The 20,434-nt window shown below is 35.5% G+C and overlaps 3 protein-coding genes across 4 annotated transcripts; 2 read left to right on the top strand and 1 right to left on the bottom strand.

Annotated features, from left to right (window-relative positions):
• Nucleotides 1-483: 483 nt before the first annotated feature.
• Nucleotides 484-5,506, top strand: LOC7482096 (E3 ubiquitin-protein ligase XBAT33). 2 transcript variants are annotated; one of them, XM_002318197.4, is made up of 10 exons: nucleotides 484-793; nucleotides 875-934; nucleotides 1,374-1,445; nucleotides 1,555-1,739; nucleotides 1,911-2,071; nucleotides 2,163-2,221; nucleotides 2,308-2,354; nucleotides 2,455-2,598; nucleotides 3,705-3,796; nucleotides 4,675-5,506. In XM_002318197.4, the coding sequence occupies exons 1-10, from the start codon at nucleotides 617-619 to the stop codon at nucleotides 5,211-5,213; spliced, it is 1,536 nt and encodes a 511-aa protein (XP_002318233.3). In that variant the 5' UTR covers nucleotides 484-616; the 3' UTR covers nucleotides 5,214-5,506. The 2 variants fall into 2 exon arrangements, with proteins under 2 accessions (XP_002318233.3, XP_024437621.1); XM_024581853.2 differs by having other exon boundaries at nucleotides 655-801.
• Nucleotides 5,507-8,918: 3,412 nt separating this feature from the next.
• On the top strand, nucleotides 8,919-13,331 carry LOC7482097 (leucine-rich repeat receptor protein kinase EMS1). Its single transcript, XM_024582641.2, has one exon. It carries the CDS (start codon nucleotides 9,295-9,297, stop codon nucleotides 13,183-13,185), a length of 3,891 nt encoding a protein of 1,296 aa, XP_024438409.1. The 5' UTR covers nucleotides 8,919-9,294; the 3' UTR covers nucleotides 13,186-13,331.
• Nucleotides 13,332-13,993: 662 nt separating this feature from the next.
• Nucleotides 13,994-15,800, bottom strand: LOC7482098 (heat stress transcription factor B-2a). Its single transcript, XM_024582642.2, has 2 exons — nucleotides 15,385-15,800; nucleotides 13,994-15,161 (listed from the first exon to the last, which is right to left on the bottom strand). Exons 1-2 carry the CDS (start codon nucleotides 15,646-15,648, stop codon nucleotides 14,520-14,522), a joined length of 906 nt encoding a protein of 301 aa, XP_024438410.1. The 5' UTR covers nucleotides 15,649-15,800; the 3' UTR covers nucleotides 13,994-14,519.
• Nucleotides 15,801-20,434: the final 4,634 nt, after the last annotated feature.

Here is a 20,434-nt window from a genome sequence, read left to right as displayed (position 1 = left end):
AGAAAAGGGGATCAGTATTTTGCCAACCAGAAAGGTAAAAATCAAAGAATTACAGCTATCAAATTTATTTCCACCAAGATCTGAAGTCCAAAAAGGATCCTATCTTCTATATGCAAGTAAATTACACTGGTCAAGCACATTGACATTAACAAAATATTTTGGATAAATATTAAGTATATATAAACACTTTTGTTTTAAGACTTAATTCATGAAGTTTATACATAATTCGAGTAATTTAATAAATCAAGGTTTAGATTATATTAGATTTTAATAAAAATATAAAAAAATTACCTTGTTATAATCCAGTTTAACACTCAAATTAATCTGGTTCAACCTACTTAAATATAGACTTGACCGTGATGGAATACTTATCTAAATTGACTATGGATGCCACCTTCTTTTAAAAAATCTATTGATATTCATTGTTATATAGTTTAAAATATCTATATAATTTAATATTTGATCTATATATATAAACAGCCACATCACCAAATTTCCACCTCCATAAACAAAGCCTCAAAAAGCACAAATCAGAAAAATTGTTGTCCGAAATTTTTTTGTCCGAGACAGACGGAGAGGGAGGGGGAGAGAGTGAGAGAGGAGGGGAGTGGTCAAAATGGGGAATTCATTTGGGTGCTCAGCTTCAGGGGAGAGGTTAGTTTCAGCAGCAAGAGATGGAGATTTGGTGGAAGCCAAGATGTTATTGGATTGTAATCCTTGTCTAGCTAAATATTCAACTTTTGGGGGCCTTAATTCTCCTCTCCATTTTGCTGCTGCTAAAGGCCACAATGAGGTAAAAAGGTGAAAAAAAGGTAACTTTTTTTCTTTTTGGATTTTTGGATTTTAGTTAATGTGTCTGATTTTAATGTTCTAGATTGTGGGGTTGTTGTTAGAGAATGGAGCTGATGTGAATTCCAGGAATTACTGTGGCCAGGTAAAGAAAATGTTGTTCTTTTATTTATTGTGATTTTTTTTGGGGCGGGGGGGGGGGGGATTTGATATATAAATGTGTGGGAATGTTCATATGATTTGTTGGATCACATTTGATAATGGGTATTTTTTTGAAGTTCTTGTGGTGAAAGTGTTGATTTTTTTTGGTTCAGTATTTTAGTGATGGGGAAATAAATAAAAGTTGAAATTTTTGTTTCATTAGAACTTTAAGTTTGATTGTAGAATTTTGGATTTTTGTTTCTGTTAATATTAGTTATGCGGAGATGAACGAAACCCAGATTTTGATTTCATTTGGATGTTGCTTGTTTTTGAAACCAGATTAATAAAAAGTGTAATTCTTTAATTTGAAACAAATTAACTGTTCTGTTTCGATATATTTTTTTTCTCTAGTTAGTGATATTTTTGGTGATTTTGTTTTGAAGACGGCATTGATGCAAGCTTGTAGATATGGACATTGGGAAGTTGTGCAGACACTTCTATTGTTTAGGTGCAATGTAAGTAAATTCAGTTTCAAAAGAGAAACTTTTGTTGATTTTCCTGTTTTACTTGGAAGTTGTTCTTTTTTTTAATTGATCTGTCTTTGTGAAAATTGTGGCTTTATAGGTTACAAGGGCGGATTATCTTAATGGAAGGACTGCTCTACACTTTGCAGCTGTAAATGGGCATGCAAGATGTATAAGATTAGTTGTAGCAGATTTTGTTCCTAGTGCCCCTTTTGAAGCTATGCATGCTCGGATAGAAGGTGATACTGGGGATGGTTCTAGTGAGAAGAACAGATTTGACCAGAGGTATTAGTTCATTCAGATTGTAAAGATTTTCACCTTGATGGCATATTGATTCTGGCGTCATTACTTTGGTGGGAAATAGTTGTTGTCTGATGTTTCCCTCTTACTATTAGATTTATTCTTTTAGTGGTTTATACCACAAAAGTATTTGACTTATGTTATATTATTGTGCAGTGCGTTGTCCAGGTTTGTAAATAAGGCGGCTGATGGTGGTATCACTGCTCTTCACATGGTTGCATTGAATGGGTATTTTGATTGTGTACAGCTTCTACTTGATATTCATGCAAATGTATCATCAGAGACATTTCATTATGGGACAACGATGGATTTGATAGGTTTACTTTTCTGCTCTATGCCTCACAATTTGTTTGCAAATCTTTCGTTTGTGATTTGTACCCCTGAAAATATAATTATGTCGATGCGTAGGGGCTGGAAGCACCCCCTTGCATTATGCTGCCTGTGGGGGCAATTTAAAATGCTGTCAGGTAAGAATAATATCCAACAAGAAGAAGCTTGCCTTTCCTGTCTTTAACTTTATGAACATTAGATGATAGTGCTGCTAATTCTCCAGATCCTTCTTGCAAGAGGTGCCAGTCGGACGACATTAAATTGCAACGGGTAAATTGCTTTGGGTTTGTTTTGTCTTATGACTGATTGATGCAACAGCTCTGGAATTTATTGTGAAAAATTGACATAGAAACTCCTATGTTTTCTTCAGGTGGCTGCCTGTTGATGTTGCTAGGATGTGGGGGCGTCATTGGCTTGAACCATTGTTGGCAACAAATTCTGAATCTACAATACCTAGATTTCCTCACTCTAATTACTTAGCCTTGCCTCTTTTGAGTGTACTTAACATAGCAAGGTACTTTTTCAACTTAATATATATGCTCCCTCTCTCTCACGCACACATGCTCATATAGAGGTGTGCATACATGCTAAGAAGGTGATGGTTTAAAAAATATCATTGCAACAGCACTAACTAAAGTCTCAAACGCTTGATGTTTATAATTTTCTAAATTTGGGTACCATTCAGAAATAAATTTGAGTCCATTAAAATAGCCTAGTTTCTAATATTAAACTGATAGAGTGGATATGGGTCCTCGGCCCTTTGTTGCTTTCTTGGGCAGCTTATTGTTTAAGGAAAAGTAAGTTTGATGCTTTTATTAATTCTGCAACAAAGAGCAAGAGATACGAACTCGGTTAAGAACAAGCTGCTCTAGCTTGGTTCACTATGAGCTTGTCATCCAAGTCTGGCTAATATGGAACCTGTTTTATTGGGATACGAGTACCTAACAGTTAATGTCTCATGCTTGCTGAATACTGTATAAGCTAGATACTGATTATGTTTTCTTTGTGCGACATCTTATAGTATGAATTGGTGTAATGATGCTTACAGAATTAGATCAAACTATAAACCCTTTGTCGAGGCAATGTGTGAACTGTGAAGGATCAAAACTTGAGAAGGTTTGTACTTTCATGTTTTGTTCCGTATCCTGCTATCAGTTGGTGCTATTACTACTTCCAGGAAAGGAGGAAAATGAACAACCGGAGAATTTATAAGCTCTTAGCATAGATGTAAATAGCAATTAAAAATCCTAACATTCCCCGTGTTAAGATTGCTTGAAGGCTGAAGCAGCACATGTTAGCTACCCTAGGAATGGAATTATCTGTACATCATTGCATCAAGACTGACAGTATCTTGTGTCAAGAGTTTCCCTTGCTGATTGCTTATTACCAAATCATTTGTCGACTTGTTGCACATGCAAGACACTCATATGTGATGTTACATTTCTTTAGATCTCAACCCAGAAAATCTAAGCCGACTACAGTTACTTTTTTGTTAACCTTGAATTGAACCAATGCCCTGGAGTTTGATATGATATTGAAAATTTATCAGTGTTTAGTTAAATAATGTTAGCCTTGGTTAATGAACACTGAATATGATGCTTTCTGAACTATTCTTTGCAGAGAGAGTGGGCTGCAATGCTCGACAAGGTCCTCTGATGACCCTGATATTTGCGCTGTTTGCCTGGAGAGAGCATGCAATGTGGCCGCGGAAGGTTTGTTCTTTCTGTCTTTGAATTTATCAAGGTTTTCCTTGTGTTGATCTCTTGGACCTCGATCCTCTTTATTAGCAATGCTACCTTGAACATTTATATGCTCATGGTTCTTCCGGAAGCATCTATTTTCCTTCCATCAATGTAAATGCCACAGCTTTCGAAGATGCACCTATTTAAGCAACATAATATTTTTGACTGGGAGAAAAGAAATTAGGTTCAATGCCAATGCTTATCGCCGGCCTATGAAGAATGTGATTGATTTGTCAATATCAATTTATTTTGGTTCTGGTTTCTATTTCCATTATCTATGAGCTCAATCATGTCAATGTATTCATATCTATAATTGCTGCATCTTTTTTAGGACTTATTATATATGCTGCATCTAGGTAGCAAAAACCTTGTTCTCTCTTTCAACCAATAAAAATTTTTCTATTGGTGAAGATTGAGGACTGTGGTGTCTTTAAATCCTTGCATGAAGGTTCTCAGTTCATCTTTTTGCACAAGCCAAGTGCATTGTTTTCTTGTGTTTTTCCCTTAGTTATAGAACTGTGAAAGATTTCATGCATCTGTCCGTCCGTCCGTCCATCTTTAGTTGTGAAGATCAACTTTCTGCTTCACTTTTTCATGTTGGCATCCCAAGTATTATGGGATTTCTTTCCCTTCTACTAGTGCACATAGTTTTATTATCTTGGAAATTGTCCCTTTGATAGAAATCTGAACTTGGAAAAAAACTTCATTTGTCACTTTAATTTTAGAAATATTTTGAGAACCTTTCTACTTGCGTTCTCCATCACCTTTGCAATCTTTGGTGAAATTGATTGCGTGTCCAGTATGCCATTCGTTTCTTGTTATTGATAGGCAGTTCTTCTCATATTTAGGGTGCAGGCATGAGCTTTGTGTAAGATGCGCACTCTGCCTGTGCTCAACATGCAATATCTCATCCGAAATGGTAGGCCCTACTGGCTCCATCCCATGTCCTCTTTGCAGGCATGGCATTGTCTCTTTTGATAGACTGCCTGGTTCCTCGGCAAAGGAAATGAAGCTTCCTCTGTCTCTAGGCCTCTGTGCTCCATGCATGCTTCATCCTCGTGACATGGATGGGAAATCGCTAGCATGTTTACCAGAGGTCCGAAAGAATCGAGTGGCTTCAGTTTCTTCTGATTTTCTTTGCCCAGTCACTTGCAGCCCATTTCCTTCTGTTGCCATCCCTTTATGTACCTGCAATGATGAACCATGCCCATCTCTTGAAACCCAAGAGGCTGAATCACAAGATGAATCCTCTCACCGTTCGCAAACATCTGTAGAGCAGGTTAAAGTGGAAGGGCCAAGGCTTGAGAAAACAAGCTGTTCGAGTATGTTTTGGGGTAGAAGGAGCTGCAGCAGAGAGCATCAGTGCACTTCAGAAATAAATGCATGACTTGTTTTGCTGGATGAATGGTCTAGATTGAATGTTTTGCTGACACCAGTGTGTGCGCAAGGTTGTGATATTTCGTCATACCAACACTGAATTTTCAAAATCCATGTTTGCTTCCAGTTTTTCTCGGCTGGCTACATGGTAAATGGATTTAGGATTGGAAACAAGGCATTTGACTCTGCCCTTTCGATGTATTTTTAAAATATTTGGTGAGGGTTGTAAAAATTGCATGGGGGGTTTACAGATCGATTGTAATTGTATGTCATCAAAGAAGACTTTCTGTCCCTTGTTCTTCCTCCCTTTTGTTACTAACTGCACTGCATCTGTTAGCCTTATTAAACAATGCTTCTGTCTTTGATTGGCCCCGGACAGGTGAGATTTGAAGAAGTAAAGAAGTAAATTAGATTATCATGAGTAAATTAGAAAATAGTTATAATCTTGATTTTTTTTTTTTAAAAAAAAACATTATCGTCGGTCTTAATAAACGAACACAATCTTTAAATTTTTTTTATTGAAAATTCACCCTTGTCTTTGGGGTTTTTTTTTTTTTTTTTTTTTCTTTCCTAGCATAGCATCCGCAGAAAGTGAATGGAAGAAACCGCACCCAACTTGACACTTCTGTCTGCACATATTAATTTCAGAGAATAAAAACTTTATTAATTAGAACAATAATGACTGGCATTTTCCATATGCCTTGACTGGCAAATGACAACAATATCGTACTACCCTCTAACCATTATGATCTGTGTGCTTTTTCTTAGACATTTGGGTATCAATTTTGACATTAATTTGGAGTCTAATAAACTTTTGAATTCCTCATTCTCTTTTTTTATTCAAATTAGAGAGGTGTCATCATCCCTGTGAACGTTCAACCAATCTTTAGAAACTCAATTTTTTAAATTAAATTTCATGTGTATGGTGTTCTTCTTTCTAAGGTTGTTGACAGAGGTCTTTCTTTCTGAAGCATCCGATCTCTTCTACTCTATCCTTGTCACTTCCATTGCTAGTTATTTTCCCTTCTCTCTGTGCCTTTTGTATATCAAAACTAAATCCATCTCTCTTATTCAGGTAAAAGCAGTTCATCTACAAGAGTTTGTTTCATCCTTTTGTTTACAGGTTTGATTTTCAACATTTCTAGCCTTCTTTTGGGTCATCAATGAAGGCATCCCTGGTTTATCTGCTATGGCTGTTGTGCATGCAGGCGAGGTCATGATATCTAGTCCTACGATAATGTGCCAGACATGAATTGTTTCTAGGCCGTTTAACCTCTTAGCTATCTTCATTCTTGGAGATTCAAGCCTAGCATCGAAATCAAAAGCTTGGTGTGTCAGTTTAATTCATCTCCAACTGGGCTGCCACAGACACATGCAGCAAGCCAGCAAGTGGGCAGTGGCTACTTTATGCTAAATTCTGATATCTGATCTGATGTAAAGTAATGACTGTCAATGGGCGATGGGGCGTGTGCGACTAGTCCATTTTTTCACAATGAGCTCAGCATTTTTTCTTCTAATGATGACAAACTCAGACTTAAAAACTGATATATTATGTTCATAAGGCAAAAAAACGACTGATCCTCACATAATTAAACGAAGGAAAATTATTGAGTTACTGCATTAATGCAAAGTCATCTTCACAGCCATTAAATTTTTCTTACACTGATTTAAAACAACTGTAAATTTCCCCCCTTTTATAATGTTGAAAGCGTGCACGCATCTAAGCATTGATGCATGGGATTGGGAAAGGGATCATTGCTCTTCCTCTTTCCTCTCACTCAAACAAAAAAACCCTTTAGTTAATGCTTTCTTTGCTTTTCTAAGAAAGCTTCAGTTCAGCTGACGTTCAAGTCCTGCACGCAAGGTTTCGTGCTATGGAGTTGATGTTCTCATTAAAGTGTGTAGTTGTTGATGGTTTGGCCAATCACGCCCACTATCAAGAATATGTTTAAAAATATAATAGTTTTCGTGATTTAAAATGTCTTTTATATAAAAATATATAAAAATAATTTTTTTATATAAAAATTAGTTTTGAAACGATTTAAAAATATATATAAAAATAAATTTTAAACAAAAATAAATAAATTTTAAAAAAATATAATTTAAACCGCAATCCGGCTCGAACTTTGGATGCAATGCAAAACATACCCACCTTTGGATGCTTTGTGTCATGCAAAACCATACCATTTTGGTACAAGTGATACTGTGATTGGATTGTTTGATGAGATCTTGGGATGAACTTGAAATCTAGACTGATATGAGAATGGATTAGAAATTGAAATCACTATCAACATTCTAGGGATTAATTGATACAAACAAAGGTGGTGAAGTTTAGAAGTCCCATAAAATAGAGAAGCATATGACATGGTTTTTACACATAAAACAGAAGCAGGAGATATAAGTTGCAAAATTGAAGGCAATGAAGGTGCAAAAATTCCCATTCTTGGCTTGCTTCCTGTGAAGAGACAACTCACTCCTCGGGCCTTTCCTTCACGATACTCAGCTCACCATTCCCTATTTTGCACGTCTCATGTCTCATCTTGCACATCCATGTCTCTTTCTCTGTGAGCATCTCAACATCAAACACAGTACAGACATTTAGAAAGACAAAAACAGCCCCACAAGTCCATAGCGACTACCCAGATTTATATACATCAGAGTATCAGACTTGCAGACGGCAACAGAGGCTGGAACTTCCCCTTTAAAATGCTACAGAGAGCTAAATTCTGAAGCTGTCCCTTCAAGGGGTTGTTTGGTCAATTCACAATGTTACATGTTCCTTCCCCATGCACGAATCTTGAGTTTTGGACTTCCCTTCTCTGAAGAGAATATGGCAACAGATGAAGATATAGGGTTTTGTAGGGTCCGCTTGTTCAAGATTCTTAATAATTCGCAAGCATGGAAAAAATTGCAGTGATTGATTAGATGGTGTATGTCCCTTTACAACCTTTTATTCATAGTCGTGTTTGACCCGTCAAATATTGAAAAATCATAGTGATTAATTAGATTGTGTATTTGTTTTCTTTACAACTTTATATTATAATTATAATTTTAAATTTTATATAGAAATTTAATTTAAATACGACCCAGGTTATAGATTAATTGACTCTAATTTTTTTTTAAAATTCAAAATAATATCATTTTAATAATAAAAAAACGGAATAATAACAAAATAATATCAGTTTAAAAATTAGATTGAGTGGGGTGTATTTCTCAACCATAATTTTGTGCATTTCTAACTATGATCGGATCATGCATAAATATCATGAGAGAATAAGACAAGGTGCAATTCAACAAAATTAACCTTTTGCAGTTCACTCCCTAGAAAATAAAGCATTGTAGTTCTGAATTTTAATCAGCAACATTTATTTATTCTGACTCAAAGTTCTAAATTTAGAAAACAAATGATGAACCGAGAAAATGAATGCCATGCTTAGTATTTTGTTGAATTATGTTTTTTAAAGTATTTTTTAAATTATTTTTTATTTTAAAATATATTAAATTTTTAAGTTTTTTTTTCTTCAAATTATTTTATTTTTTAGTGTTTTTAGATCGTTTTTATGTAATAATATCAAAAATAATTTTTTAAAAATAAAAAATATTATTTTGATGTATTTTTAAACTACAAATATTTAAAAAAATAACTATTATTACAATACCAAACATTAACTTAATATTTTTAATTTAAAATCTCATTCACTTTTCGAAAATTGTATTTTTTTTTTTTTGAAAGAAGATCAAGTCAAACTTTAACCAATGAGATAGTAAATACTCCACACTTGGTCAAAATTAATATGCATTGAAACACAAAGGCCCAACGTAAAGTCTTATAATCACTATAGGGACTAGATTATAATTGACTTAACACTCATGTCATGTGAGCTGCATGCATTCTCAGTTTCTCTGACACACGCCCTCTCCCTCCCAAATAGCACCATGGCGTTTTAGCTTCTTCTCACTCTCACCATCTCCATTACTGGCTGCTACTTTCAGCTTCTTCTCTCTCAAATGGGTTTTTCTTCTCAGCTCCGACCTCTCATTTTCTCCATGTAAAACCTCAAAAAAAAAACCTTTCCCTTTTCTCTGCAACAATGGCAATTTTCTTCAAGCTTGTGTTTTTTTGCCTTCTAGTGTTGACACAGTCTCTCGTCTTGGTTTCAAAGTACACCGAAGATCAAAACACTGATAGGAAGTCTCTTATTTCCTTCAAAAATGCACTAAAAACCCCAAAAGTCCTTTCTTCATGGAACACAACGAGCCACCATTGTAGCTGGGTTGGCGTTTCTTGCCAACTCGGCCGAGTTGTTTCATTGATTCTGTCTGCTCAGGGCCTTGAAGGCCCACTCTACTCTTCTCTTTTCGATCTTTCTTCCTTAACCGTCTTTGATTTGTCCTATAACCTTCTTTTTGGTGAAGTCCCTCATCAAATTTCAAACCTTAAACGATTGAAACACCTTTCTCTAGGTGATAACCTTCTATCAGGCGAGTTACCGAGCGAGCTCGGTCTGCTGACTCAGCTCCAAACCCTACAACTCGGTCCCAACTCGTTCGCCGGGAAAATTCCTCCGGAGCTTGGGAGGTTATCCCAGCTCAATACTCTTGACCTCTCAAGCAATGGGTTCACCGGGTCAGTGCCGAATCAACTCGGTAAGTTGACTGGGCTTCAGTTATTGGACCTTGGCAACAACCTCCTGTCAGGTTCTCCTGTAACGCTCTTTAAACTTGAATCTTTAACATCCTTGGATATATCAAACAATTCCTTTTCTGGTCCAATCCCACCTGAAATAGGCAACCTTAAAAACCTTTCTGATCTTTACATTGGTGTCAACTTGTTTTCTGGTCCTTTGCCACCACAAATTGGTGACCTTTCAAGACTTGTGAACTTCTTTGCACCTTCATGTGCAATCACTGGTCCTTTGCCTGAAGAAATTTCCAATTTGAAGTCACTAAGTAAACTTGACCTTTCATACAATCCATTGAAGTGTTCAATACCAAAGTCTGTTGGTAAAATGGAAAGCTTGTCAATATTGTATCTTGTTTACTCTGAGCTTAATGGCTCTATACCTGCAGAACTTGGAAATTGCAAAAACTTGAAAACTTTGATGTTGTCTTTCAATTCTCTGTCTGGGGTTTTACCAGAAGAGCTTTCTATGTTGCCTATGTTGACATTTTCTGCTGATAAGAATCAACTTTCTGGGCCATTGCCTGCTTGGCTTGGAAAGTGGAACCAAGTGGAATCACTTTTGCTTTCAAATAATAGATTTACGGGGAAAATTCCAGCTGAAGTTGGGAATTGCACGGCGTTGAGGGTGATTAGTTTGAGTAGTAACATGCTGAGTGGGGAGATACCAAGAGAGCTTTGTAATCCTGTTGAACTTATGGAGATTGATCTTGATGGGAACTTCCTGGCTGGTGATATTGAGGATGTGTTTTTGAAGTGTACTAATTTGAGTCAGTTGGTTTTGATGAATAATCAGATTAATGGATCAATTCCGGAGTACTTAGCAGAGCTTCCTTTAATGGTGCTTGATCTTGATTCCAACAATTTCTCGGGTACCATACCTTTGAGTTTATGGAACTCCCTGAACCTGATGGAATTCTCTGCTGCTAATAATTTCTTGGAGGGTTCTCTGCCTGCGGAGATTGGCAATGCTGTTCAGTTGGAGAGGCTGGTGCTTAGCAACAATCAATTAGGGGGTACTATCCCTAAGGAGATAGGCAATCTCACAGCTCTTTCAGTGCTCAACTTGAACTCTAATCTGTTTGAAGGGAACATTCCTGTGGAGCTAGGACATTCTGTTGCACTCACCACATTGGACCTGGGAAATAATCAACTTTGTGGATCAATACCGGAGAAACTTGCAGATTTGGTTCAATTACATTGCTTGGTTCTTTCTCACAATAAGTTATCAGGGTCCATTCCATCGAAGCCGTCTTTGTATTTTCGTGAAGCTAGCATTCCTGATTCAAGCTTCTTTCAACACCTTGGCGTGTTTGATTTGTCACACAATATGTTGTCTGGTTCAATACCTGAGGAGATGGGGAACCTCATGTTTGTAGTGGATCTTTTACTTAACAATAACAAGCTTGCCGGTGAAATGCCTGGATCACTTTCAAGGTTGACAAATCTTACAACCTTGGATTTGTCTGGAAATATGTTAACCGGCTCCATTCCACCAGAACTCGTTGATTCTTCCAAGCTTCAGGGCCTGTATCTGGGAAATAATCAGCTCACTGGAACCATCCCTGGGAGATTAGGTGTTCTGTGCAGCTTGGTGAAGCTGAATTTGACTGGTAATCAGTTGCATGGTCCAGTTCCTCGTAGTCTTGGAGACTTGAAAGCGCTTACTCACTTAGATTTGAGCTATAATGAGCTTGATGGTGAGCTCCCTTCTTCTGTATCGCAAATGCTGAATCTTGTGGGGCTTTATGTTCAGCAGAACCGGCTATCTGGGCCTTTAGATGAGCTCCTATCAAGTTCCATGGCATGGAAGATTGAAACTATGGATTTGAGTAATAATTTCTTTGATGGAAACTTGCCGCGATCATTTGGAAACCTTTCATACTTGACATATTTGGATCTTCATGGAAATAAATTCACAGGAACCGTTCCTGTAGAGCTTGGGAATTTGATGCAACTCGAATATTTTGATGTTTCAGGGAATAGGTTATCAGGGAAAATTCCAGAGAATATATGTGTCCTGGTTAATCTGTTTTATTTGAATTTGGCAGAAAACAGTTTAGAAGGACCAGTACCGAGAAGTGGTATATGTCTAAACCTGTCAAAAATTTCTCTCGCTGGCAACAAAGATCTCTGTGGGAGAATCTTGGGTTTAGATTGCAGGATCAAAAGCTTTAACAAGTCGTATTTTTTGAATGCTTGGGGACTTGCTGGGATTGCGGTTGGATGTATGATTGTCGCTCTTAGTACAGCCTTTGCTCTGCGGAAATGGATCATGAGAGACAGCGGGCAAGGTGATCCTGAGGAAATTGAGGAAAGAAAACTGAACAGTTTTATTGATAAAAACTTGTACTTCTTGAGCAGCAGCAGATCGAAGGAACCTCTGAGTATCAACATAGCCATGTTTGAGCAGCCTCTTCTGAAAATAACATTAGTTGATATTCTTGAAGCCACCAACAACTTTTGCAAGACGAACATCATTGGAGATGGAGGTTTTGGTACTGTATACAAGGCCACTCTACGTGATGGAAAGACAGTTGCGGTCAAGAAGCTGAGCCAAGCCAAGACACAAGGTGACCGAGAATTTATAGCTGAAATGGAAACGTTGGGGAAGGTTAAGCATCAGAATCTTGTCGCATTGCTCGGATATTGTTCTTTGGGGGAGGAAAAGCTCCTTGTTTATGAATACATGGTAAATGGGAGCTTAGATCTCTGGCTAAGAAATCGAAGCGGGGCTCTTGATGTCCTTGATTGGCCAAAGCGCTTCAAGATTGCAACTGGTGCAGCATGTGGGCTAGCTTTTCTCCACCATGGATTCACCCCCCACATCATTCACAGGGACATCAAGGCCAGCAACATCCTACTTAATGAGAATTTCGAGCCCAGGGTTGCTGATTTTGGCCTGGCCAGATTGATCAGTGCTTGTGAAACTCATGTTAGCACTGACATAGCGGGTACATTTGGCTACATACCACCAGAGTATGGTCAGAGCGGGAGGTCCACTTCAAGAGGAGATGTTTATAGCTTTGGTGTAATTCTTCTTGAATTGGTGACCGGGAAAGAGCCAACAGGACCAGATTTCAAAGAGGTTGAAGGGGGGAACCTAGTTGGTTGGGTGTCTCAAAAGATTAAGAAGGGGCAGACTGCTGATGTTCTTGATCCAACAGTTCTTAGTGCAGATTCCAAGCCAATGATGCTTCAAGTGCTGCAGATTGCTGCTGTTTGCCTGTCTGACAATCCAGCAAACAGACCTACTATGCTTAAAGTGTTGAAGTTCCTGAAAGGGATCAGAGATGAGTAGGTGTAGATTATCTTTGTGTCTGTGATCATATAAAGTTTGTTGTTAATAACAACCCCTTAACATGTTTAGGAAAGAAATCTGTTGGAACCTGCAGCTGCAAAAGCTAGTCCAGTTCATAATTTCAATTCAGAGTTTTTTTTTTCCAATGTTACAAGAAATTAAGGTTGCGCTTGGATAATCATCTGAAACATATAGAAGTGAATCATGTTTCTTTATATATATATATATATTACTATTTTTTTTTTTCTGTTTCTAAAGCTGTGGCTGTGGCTTTTTCTAGAGCTGCAAGTTGTAGAAGAGAATGTAATATTAGCTTTTAAGCATTACCGAACACTTTATAATTCTGCTTTTGAAAGTAAAGCTATGGAAACTAAAAAATAAAAAATCGCACACGATGCACTCATTACAAGGAATACAGTAATTTTTATTTTAGGATGTTTTTTAAAAATATAATTATTTTAAATTAATATTATTTTATTATTTTTTAATAATTTAATATGTTATATTAAAAAAAAAAGTATTTTGATACTTTTTTAATCCAAAAGTACCTTAGAAAAACATTTTACACCATATCGAACATTTATAACAAAAACATGCACAAAATCCAATACAGATCTAAGTTTCAAGCTGGCAAATCATTGAAATGAGTCATTAAGCTGAGATTACCAAATTGACTTTGATAGCTATGCTTCTATGTTCATGCAATCTTAATTTCATTCTTCTTTTTAAGCAGATTTTCCATTCTTTTTGGTATGAACTGGAATGCCTGCCTGCAACTTCCTGTGTGTTTATCAGCCTGAAACGGATATAAATCTAACTAAAATTCCATAAATCATCAACAGTAATCAATTAATATTCCAGGTAAATTACAGTTGCCTCAACCTGAGCGTGTAGCTGACAGTACCACAAGCCTATCAGCACAGATCTTCATTCATTTCTCACACCTCCCAGGTTTGCTTTCCACTCAATCATATCACAGCACAGAATCAGCATCAGCATCAGATTCCATGATGGAATCTCCAAGGAAAGGCACTGAAAAGTAAAAAGTAAAAAATAAAAAAGCTTACTCTTGCTGATAGATGGAAAGTAAACATTTTGATTCAGGATCATCTCCATCTATACCGATCTAGTCCATTCCTGCTAAACAGTTGAATCTGTGTTTACAGACTAATACCAAATCATTACAGTAGCAGGACCGAGCCGGTCCAAAGATATTGCAACTCCACAATCAACAATTGAATTCCCACTCAATCATTATAACAATATAGAGTGGTAGCCTGGGATGGTATTTAGGGCTACTCTATCTCATAATAATCCTAACAACTGTAATTCTATCAATCGCACATCTTTTGATTTAACCTATGGCATTGTTCAAGCCATGGTGCATCTTGATCACCACCACCATTACTATTTCCATCTTGACAACCATTAGTCTCAATTTTCAACCCACCACCACAGCCAGGTTGCCGCAACTGCAACTGCATCCCATCCTCCTCCCCCTCCGCCTCCCCCTCCTCCATATCTCCACTTCCCTCCCTCCCTCTCTTCACACCAACCTCCACCCCAAAGATCCTCGCCCCCTCCCGTTCTTCCTCCTTCATTGGCAACAAATCCAACATCTTTCTCACACCCTTCCCCTCTCGAGAATTTGCATAAGTCGACACCAAACTAAAAATATTAGCACACAAACTCTTCATCTCCGTCAACTCCCCTTTTAGCTGTACATTCTCCTTCCTCAACCTCTCATTCTCATCAATCAAATCCACCGACAACCCCGGCGAAGAACTCCTCGAAATCACTTGCTCATCCGAAGAAGAATTCGACGACGTTTTCACCATGGCCGGAACCACCGCCGCCGGTGCTGTCACCACCGCGGGGATTTTCCTCCTTTGTATATTGGCTAACAAATTTTTTTCTCCTCTCCGAAAACTTTCATTCGAAAACTCCCATCGATCCGGTACTACCTTCCTAAATCCCTACAAATAACCATAAATTAATAAATAAAAATTAAAAATTATACAAAATTCAGCTTGATTTCTATTAAAATAATAATAGAAATTATGCAAAATTCTGTCTACTCTCTATCAACCAAAAAAAACACTAATAGAAACTATAAATTTAATAACTTCTATTAATTTTTTATCAGATAAAAACTCTGATAAATTCTATTAAAAAATAAGAAAATAAAGCAAGGCATACATAAGTGTTTAATTGCCGAACGAAGCTAGAGAAATTATTATGCTTAAAATATTTAGGCAGCAAATCTCTGGCGAAAACGGTTGGATCCCACACTATGAAAGAGGATCCATCTTCATTCCATGAAACGACATCGTCTATGGTATGATCGTCAACAATTTGATATGTTTTTGTTAAGAATGGTGTTGGTATTGTTCTTGATGTTTCTCCTCCTCCGGTTGTTGGAGTGTCTGTACTGTTTTGCTCCACCAGAGGCGGTGGCGACATGGCCGTGGGATGGAGCAGAGAGTTGAGGATTAGTACGAGAGTTCTAGAAGATTCGGTTTTGTTAAGGGGTTTTCAGGGGAGGAGAGGAGAGGAAATAATGGAGAGAGAGGAAAGAGAAGGTACGTTACGTTTCTTCGAGAAACTTCCTTTTAATTTATTGAATTACTAAAAAACCTAAATATAACTGTATTTACTTTTTGGCTTCTAGAAGGTAGTTTCTTTTTATTATATAATTTATTTTGTAAGACAATCAATCAATCATATTTTTTTTTTCTAGAAGATATTTTTTTTTATAATAATCATATTTAAATTTTAAAAGGTTAATGTTGCACTATGAACATGTATCCTTATTTTTATGTTCAAAGAGTTTATGTAATATTTTTGTATTTATATTATCTTTCTATGTAATATATTTGTTATAGCTAGGTGTTTCTGTCTGTTACTGCAACTAATATTGTTAAAATAATGACAAGTGTTAACTGAATACATAATAAAATATTTTAATTATGTATATTTTAATACTTAATTTAAAAAAAAATTATTTTGATTCTTATATTTTATTTTATTTTCCAAATAAAACTTGAAGTAAATTTTTTTTAATCATATTTTTCTTATTTTTCAAGTTTACAAAATATTTAAAACATGTTTGAATTTAAACTTAATTTTGATAGGTGAAAAAAAGATAATGTTATTAGTGTTATTATAACCGGTCTGACCCGACAAGTCAATCTGATAATTCAAAACCTAACTCAATTGAATTTTATATTAGACCAGTTAGAAATTTAATTTAGTTAAATCCAGTCGATCCGATTAAAATCAGGTTTGATTTTTTTAATATATATTTTAAAAATAATATTATTTTAAATTAACTCGGTCATCCTGAAATATCATAATTAAGTAATAACTTGGTCTTGAATCAAGTCATGAGATTAATAACCTTGATAGTTATAGTTAATGTGCGTGTAAAGTTGTGTATAAGATAAAGTTGGACCGAGAATAAATTGATTATTAAAAAAATCAGGGGGGCTAGGGAATGACGAGGAAAGTGGGTGGGTGCGTGCTTGAAGGTTGGAAATTTTGAAACTATAAGCAGCCGAAATTCAACGATACACTCAAGGAATTAAAGAGATAATATTCAGAATAAAAACATGTATTTTCGAGTGGGTGCTGCTCTTTTTTTTTTTTTCTCATCATAGACTTGTTTTCGAAGCTTTAATATAACTTCGAAGAGAAGACTTCGAAACTACTTGATTTACAATTTTGGTAGGGTGTGGTACGTACTTTGGTAGAAGTTATAATTATTAAAGTATTTTTTATTTGAAAATAAATTAAAATATTATTATTTTATTTTTTTAAAATTTAAAATTTAATTTACTATATTAAAATAATCTAAAAATATAAAAAATAAAATTTAATTTTTTGAAAAGCACAACATGACCGCAAAAACAAAACAGCTAATTAAAACAAAACGAGATGGGAGTGATTGTAGTTTGATCATGATAAATGAATGCATACTGCCCAAGTTTGTGAATAATATTATCCTTCATAAATTATTATGTAATAAGTTTAATATCCTTTTTATAAATATTAATGTACAGATGGAGTATTGATCATATATTCGGAAAATATTTTACTCTCATATTTATTTAGAAAGTGATCACAACAAATATATTAAAATTGATGGATGATTCCTCTTATATTTTTTTTTATTCACCGCTATAATATGTGAAAATTTGCTTGCTTCTAAATCAAGGATACTTTTATTTTTTTATATGATTTTTTAGGTCTTATAAATTCGTTTGAAAGTATTTTGATCGATTTAATATATTTATGAATAGTTAAATAACTAAAATAACCTCAAGTAGGGGGTATTTTAATATTTTTGTTTTTTATACACAATAGAATTATACATGTATCTTGAATCTAAGAAATTTAATTCATTGGATTAAGGGGTATTATGATTTTTTAGCTATAATTTTTTTTTTATTTTTAATTTAATCAATGATAGTCAGGTAATTAACTATTAAAATAATATTTTTAATTTAAAAAAACTGCAGGCACACGTTAGAGCTACCTGCGTATTTTGATCGGCATGTACAGCAGCTCCAAGTGCTAAAAAAAAAGTTCCCGCCGTGTATGTTATTCCTCGTCATCTCCTTTTCTATATGAAATAGCGCGTAGTGTCTAGAAGTTACCGATCTATAGCCGATTACCCTTTTTTTTTTTTTTTTTTCCAACCCAATATTTTTCTCTTCTAACCCGATAAATACTGATGAGAGAGTAATTAGAAAGAATAGATAGCTTTGGTAAATATTGCTGTGTTCACCGACAGTTTTTTATTCTTCGGAAAGACTAAAAACAAATAGTTTTTTTTTTTTTTGGTGTTCAAATTGTTGGAAATAATTTTTATTATGCCAATGCTTTCTAGCTTAATTTGTGGCCCTCGTATCCCCCTTTTCTAACCCAAAGGGCCTTATCTCTACAACAAAAACTATATCATATCTACCATGCCAGCCCTATCTATATCACCATAATTTTAAAATCCAGCCCGGCTTATCGGGTCAATCTAGAATCGGACCGGATTGATAAAAAAATAGAATAAGCCATGACCCGGTGTAACCCGGCGACCCGGCTAAACCTGGTCAAAAACTCGGTTGCAACCCGTTAACTTTTGTTTTTGTTTTTTTTTTTACTAAAACGACGCCGTTTTGACTTTTTTTAAAAAATAAGGATTGACCCGGCCGACCCGGTCAAAACCCGGAACCCGGGCCTTGGACCGGGCCGGGTTTAAAATCTATATATATCACTCTCTCGTGTCTCTTCCCGAATCGGAATGTCACTACTATAAGCTTCTCTTCAACTCTTCAATATTTTTTCTCTTCCTTTGAGAATTCTACTGATGGATCTTCTGTTCCATCACCCAAAGATTGCTCCCTTTTTGGCTATGATGTGCTTAGGGCAAATTAAAACACAGGAAAAGACTCAACCCTAGCTATGCAACTAAGATCGAGTAGTAAGTACTCTTCAATCCCAATCTGGATGAGTCTATCACCTTATCATCACTTTGTATTATAATTTATCTTGGAATATATATATATATATATTGGCCTGTACGTTAGGGGATCCAAATGAACAACAATACGATCTTGTTATTTGTGAATGTATTCAGTGACTACATGGTATAATATGATCCACAAACTTAACAAATGGCCAGCATTTGTGCCTGACGATTATGTCGGCACCCATTTCTTCCTTCCTCTTCCGTCCGAGAAGCTAAAAAATTATAGTTTTTAAATTCGATTCGGTATTGATTCAATGTAAGTTCAAGATGAATTCATCTGTTATCTTGGATCAACATAATTTTTTTATTTTATAAAAAAATAAATAATATATTTTTTTTAATAAAAAATCAATGGATTTTGATTTATTTTTTTCTAGATTGACCGAGTCACGATATAACATGAGTTTTTGATCAGGTCATACCAAATTAATTTTTTTCTAGTTTTATTAAACCTCAGCCTATTTAAACCTCAAATCATTGTGATCAATCCATTATTAGATCTGGTTATATTTTAAAATAGTGACAAAGATCTTGCTTTTTTTGAATTGGATCTTTTTCATCCCATCATTCCCTATCGATCCCCTACCAAGGATCCAAATCTGAGACACCAATGTTTTATCAAATTATCACTATCAAAGAACATTTTCTATATAAAATGTTGTGAGAAGTCACTTTCCAAGGAAGATATCAACAAAAACGTTCAAGACAGGGAGCACATGCTCATGTCCATGAGATAAATAATCTTACCTATCTCTAATGGTTTATATTTTTAACCCTAATATTATATTCTAGATGAGCATATATTGAAAAAATTTAAAATTATTTTATTTTATTTTAAATTAATATTTTTTTGATATTTTTAGATTATTTTAATGTGTTGTTAAAAATAATTTTTGAAAAATAAAAATATATTATTTTAATGTTTTTCTAAATAAAAAACGTAATGAAACTTTCAATTACAACGGTAACTGGTTGTCGGCTAGAGATGTGAGAAACAAAGTCCCCTATCAATATTTCATCATCGACTGTGACTGAGGACTTGTCCTTCACACAAGATCAAAAACCTGGTTTGGTAATGCTGTTGGTTGCAAAATTATGAAATTGATGATTTTTGCATTACATCCGCACCTGACTGCAATAGTACCAACACTGTGTCGAGGAGATCTGCATCGGTTTACATGCAAAGTTGAACAACAATTTGATCTAAAAACCTAGACTAATAAGTTTTGAGGATTCCCCGCTCACATGAAGAGCTCGACAAACAGATCTATGACTAAGGCAATGCCTGGTGTAACTGTTCTGATAACATGGAAATTATCACAGTAACAGTAGTTGACATTCAATTATAAGAAACAAGCAGATTTTGTCCCAGATAGAAAGCTCCATAGGCCAGACATGCAAAGCTATAATCAAATCAAGCTGTGGTGGTTCGCTTGGACATAAGAACATTCCTACCTTCAACTTATATGTCTGGGGCATTTTATGGATTCAAAAGCTGGCTAGGACGCTTTGCTAGGTCACTAAAACCACCATGCTTCAATTCTTGAGGAAAAGATCGAACCATTAGGCAACAGACGCCGACTTATAGCTTTCTAAAACCCTCATTTTGCCCTATCATCAATTCCATAAAATACGAAGCAGCAAACCAAGTGACATAATAAGTAATAACCAATCCACCCTTGAAAACTTATCAAATGCTGCAGTCTCCTGTATCGTCACAAGTTC

The sequence above is a fragment of the Populus trichocarpa genome, chromosome 12 (assembly GCF_000002775.5).
Source record: "Populus trichocarpa isolate Nisqually-1 chromosome 12, P.trichocarpa_v4.1, whole genome shotgun sequence".
In the NCBI taxonomy this organism is placed as follows: Eukaryota; Viridiplantae; Streptophyta; class Magnoliopsida; order Malpighiales; family Salicaceae; genus Populus; species Populus trichocarpa.
Note: the sequence above shows the minus strand (reverse complement) of the source record. Positions and strands in the feature narration are given on the sequence as shown.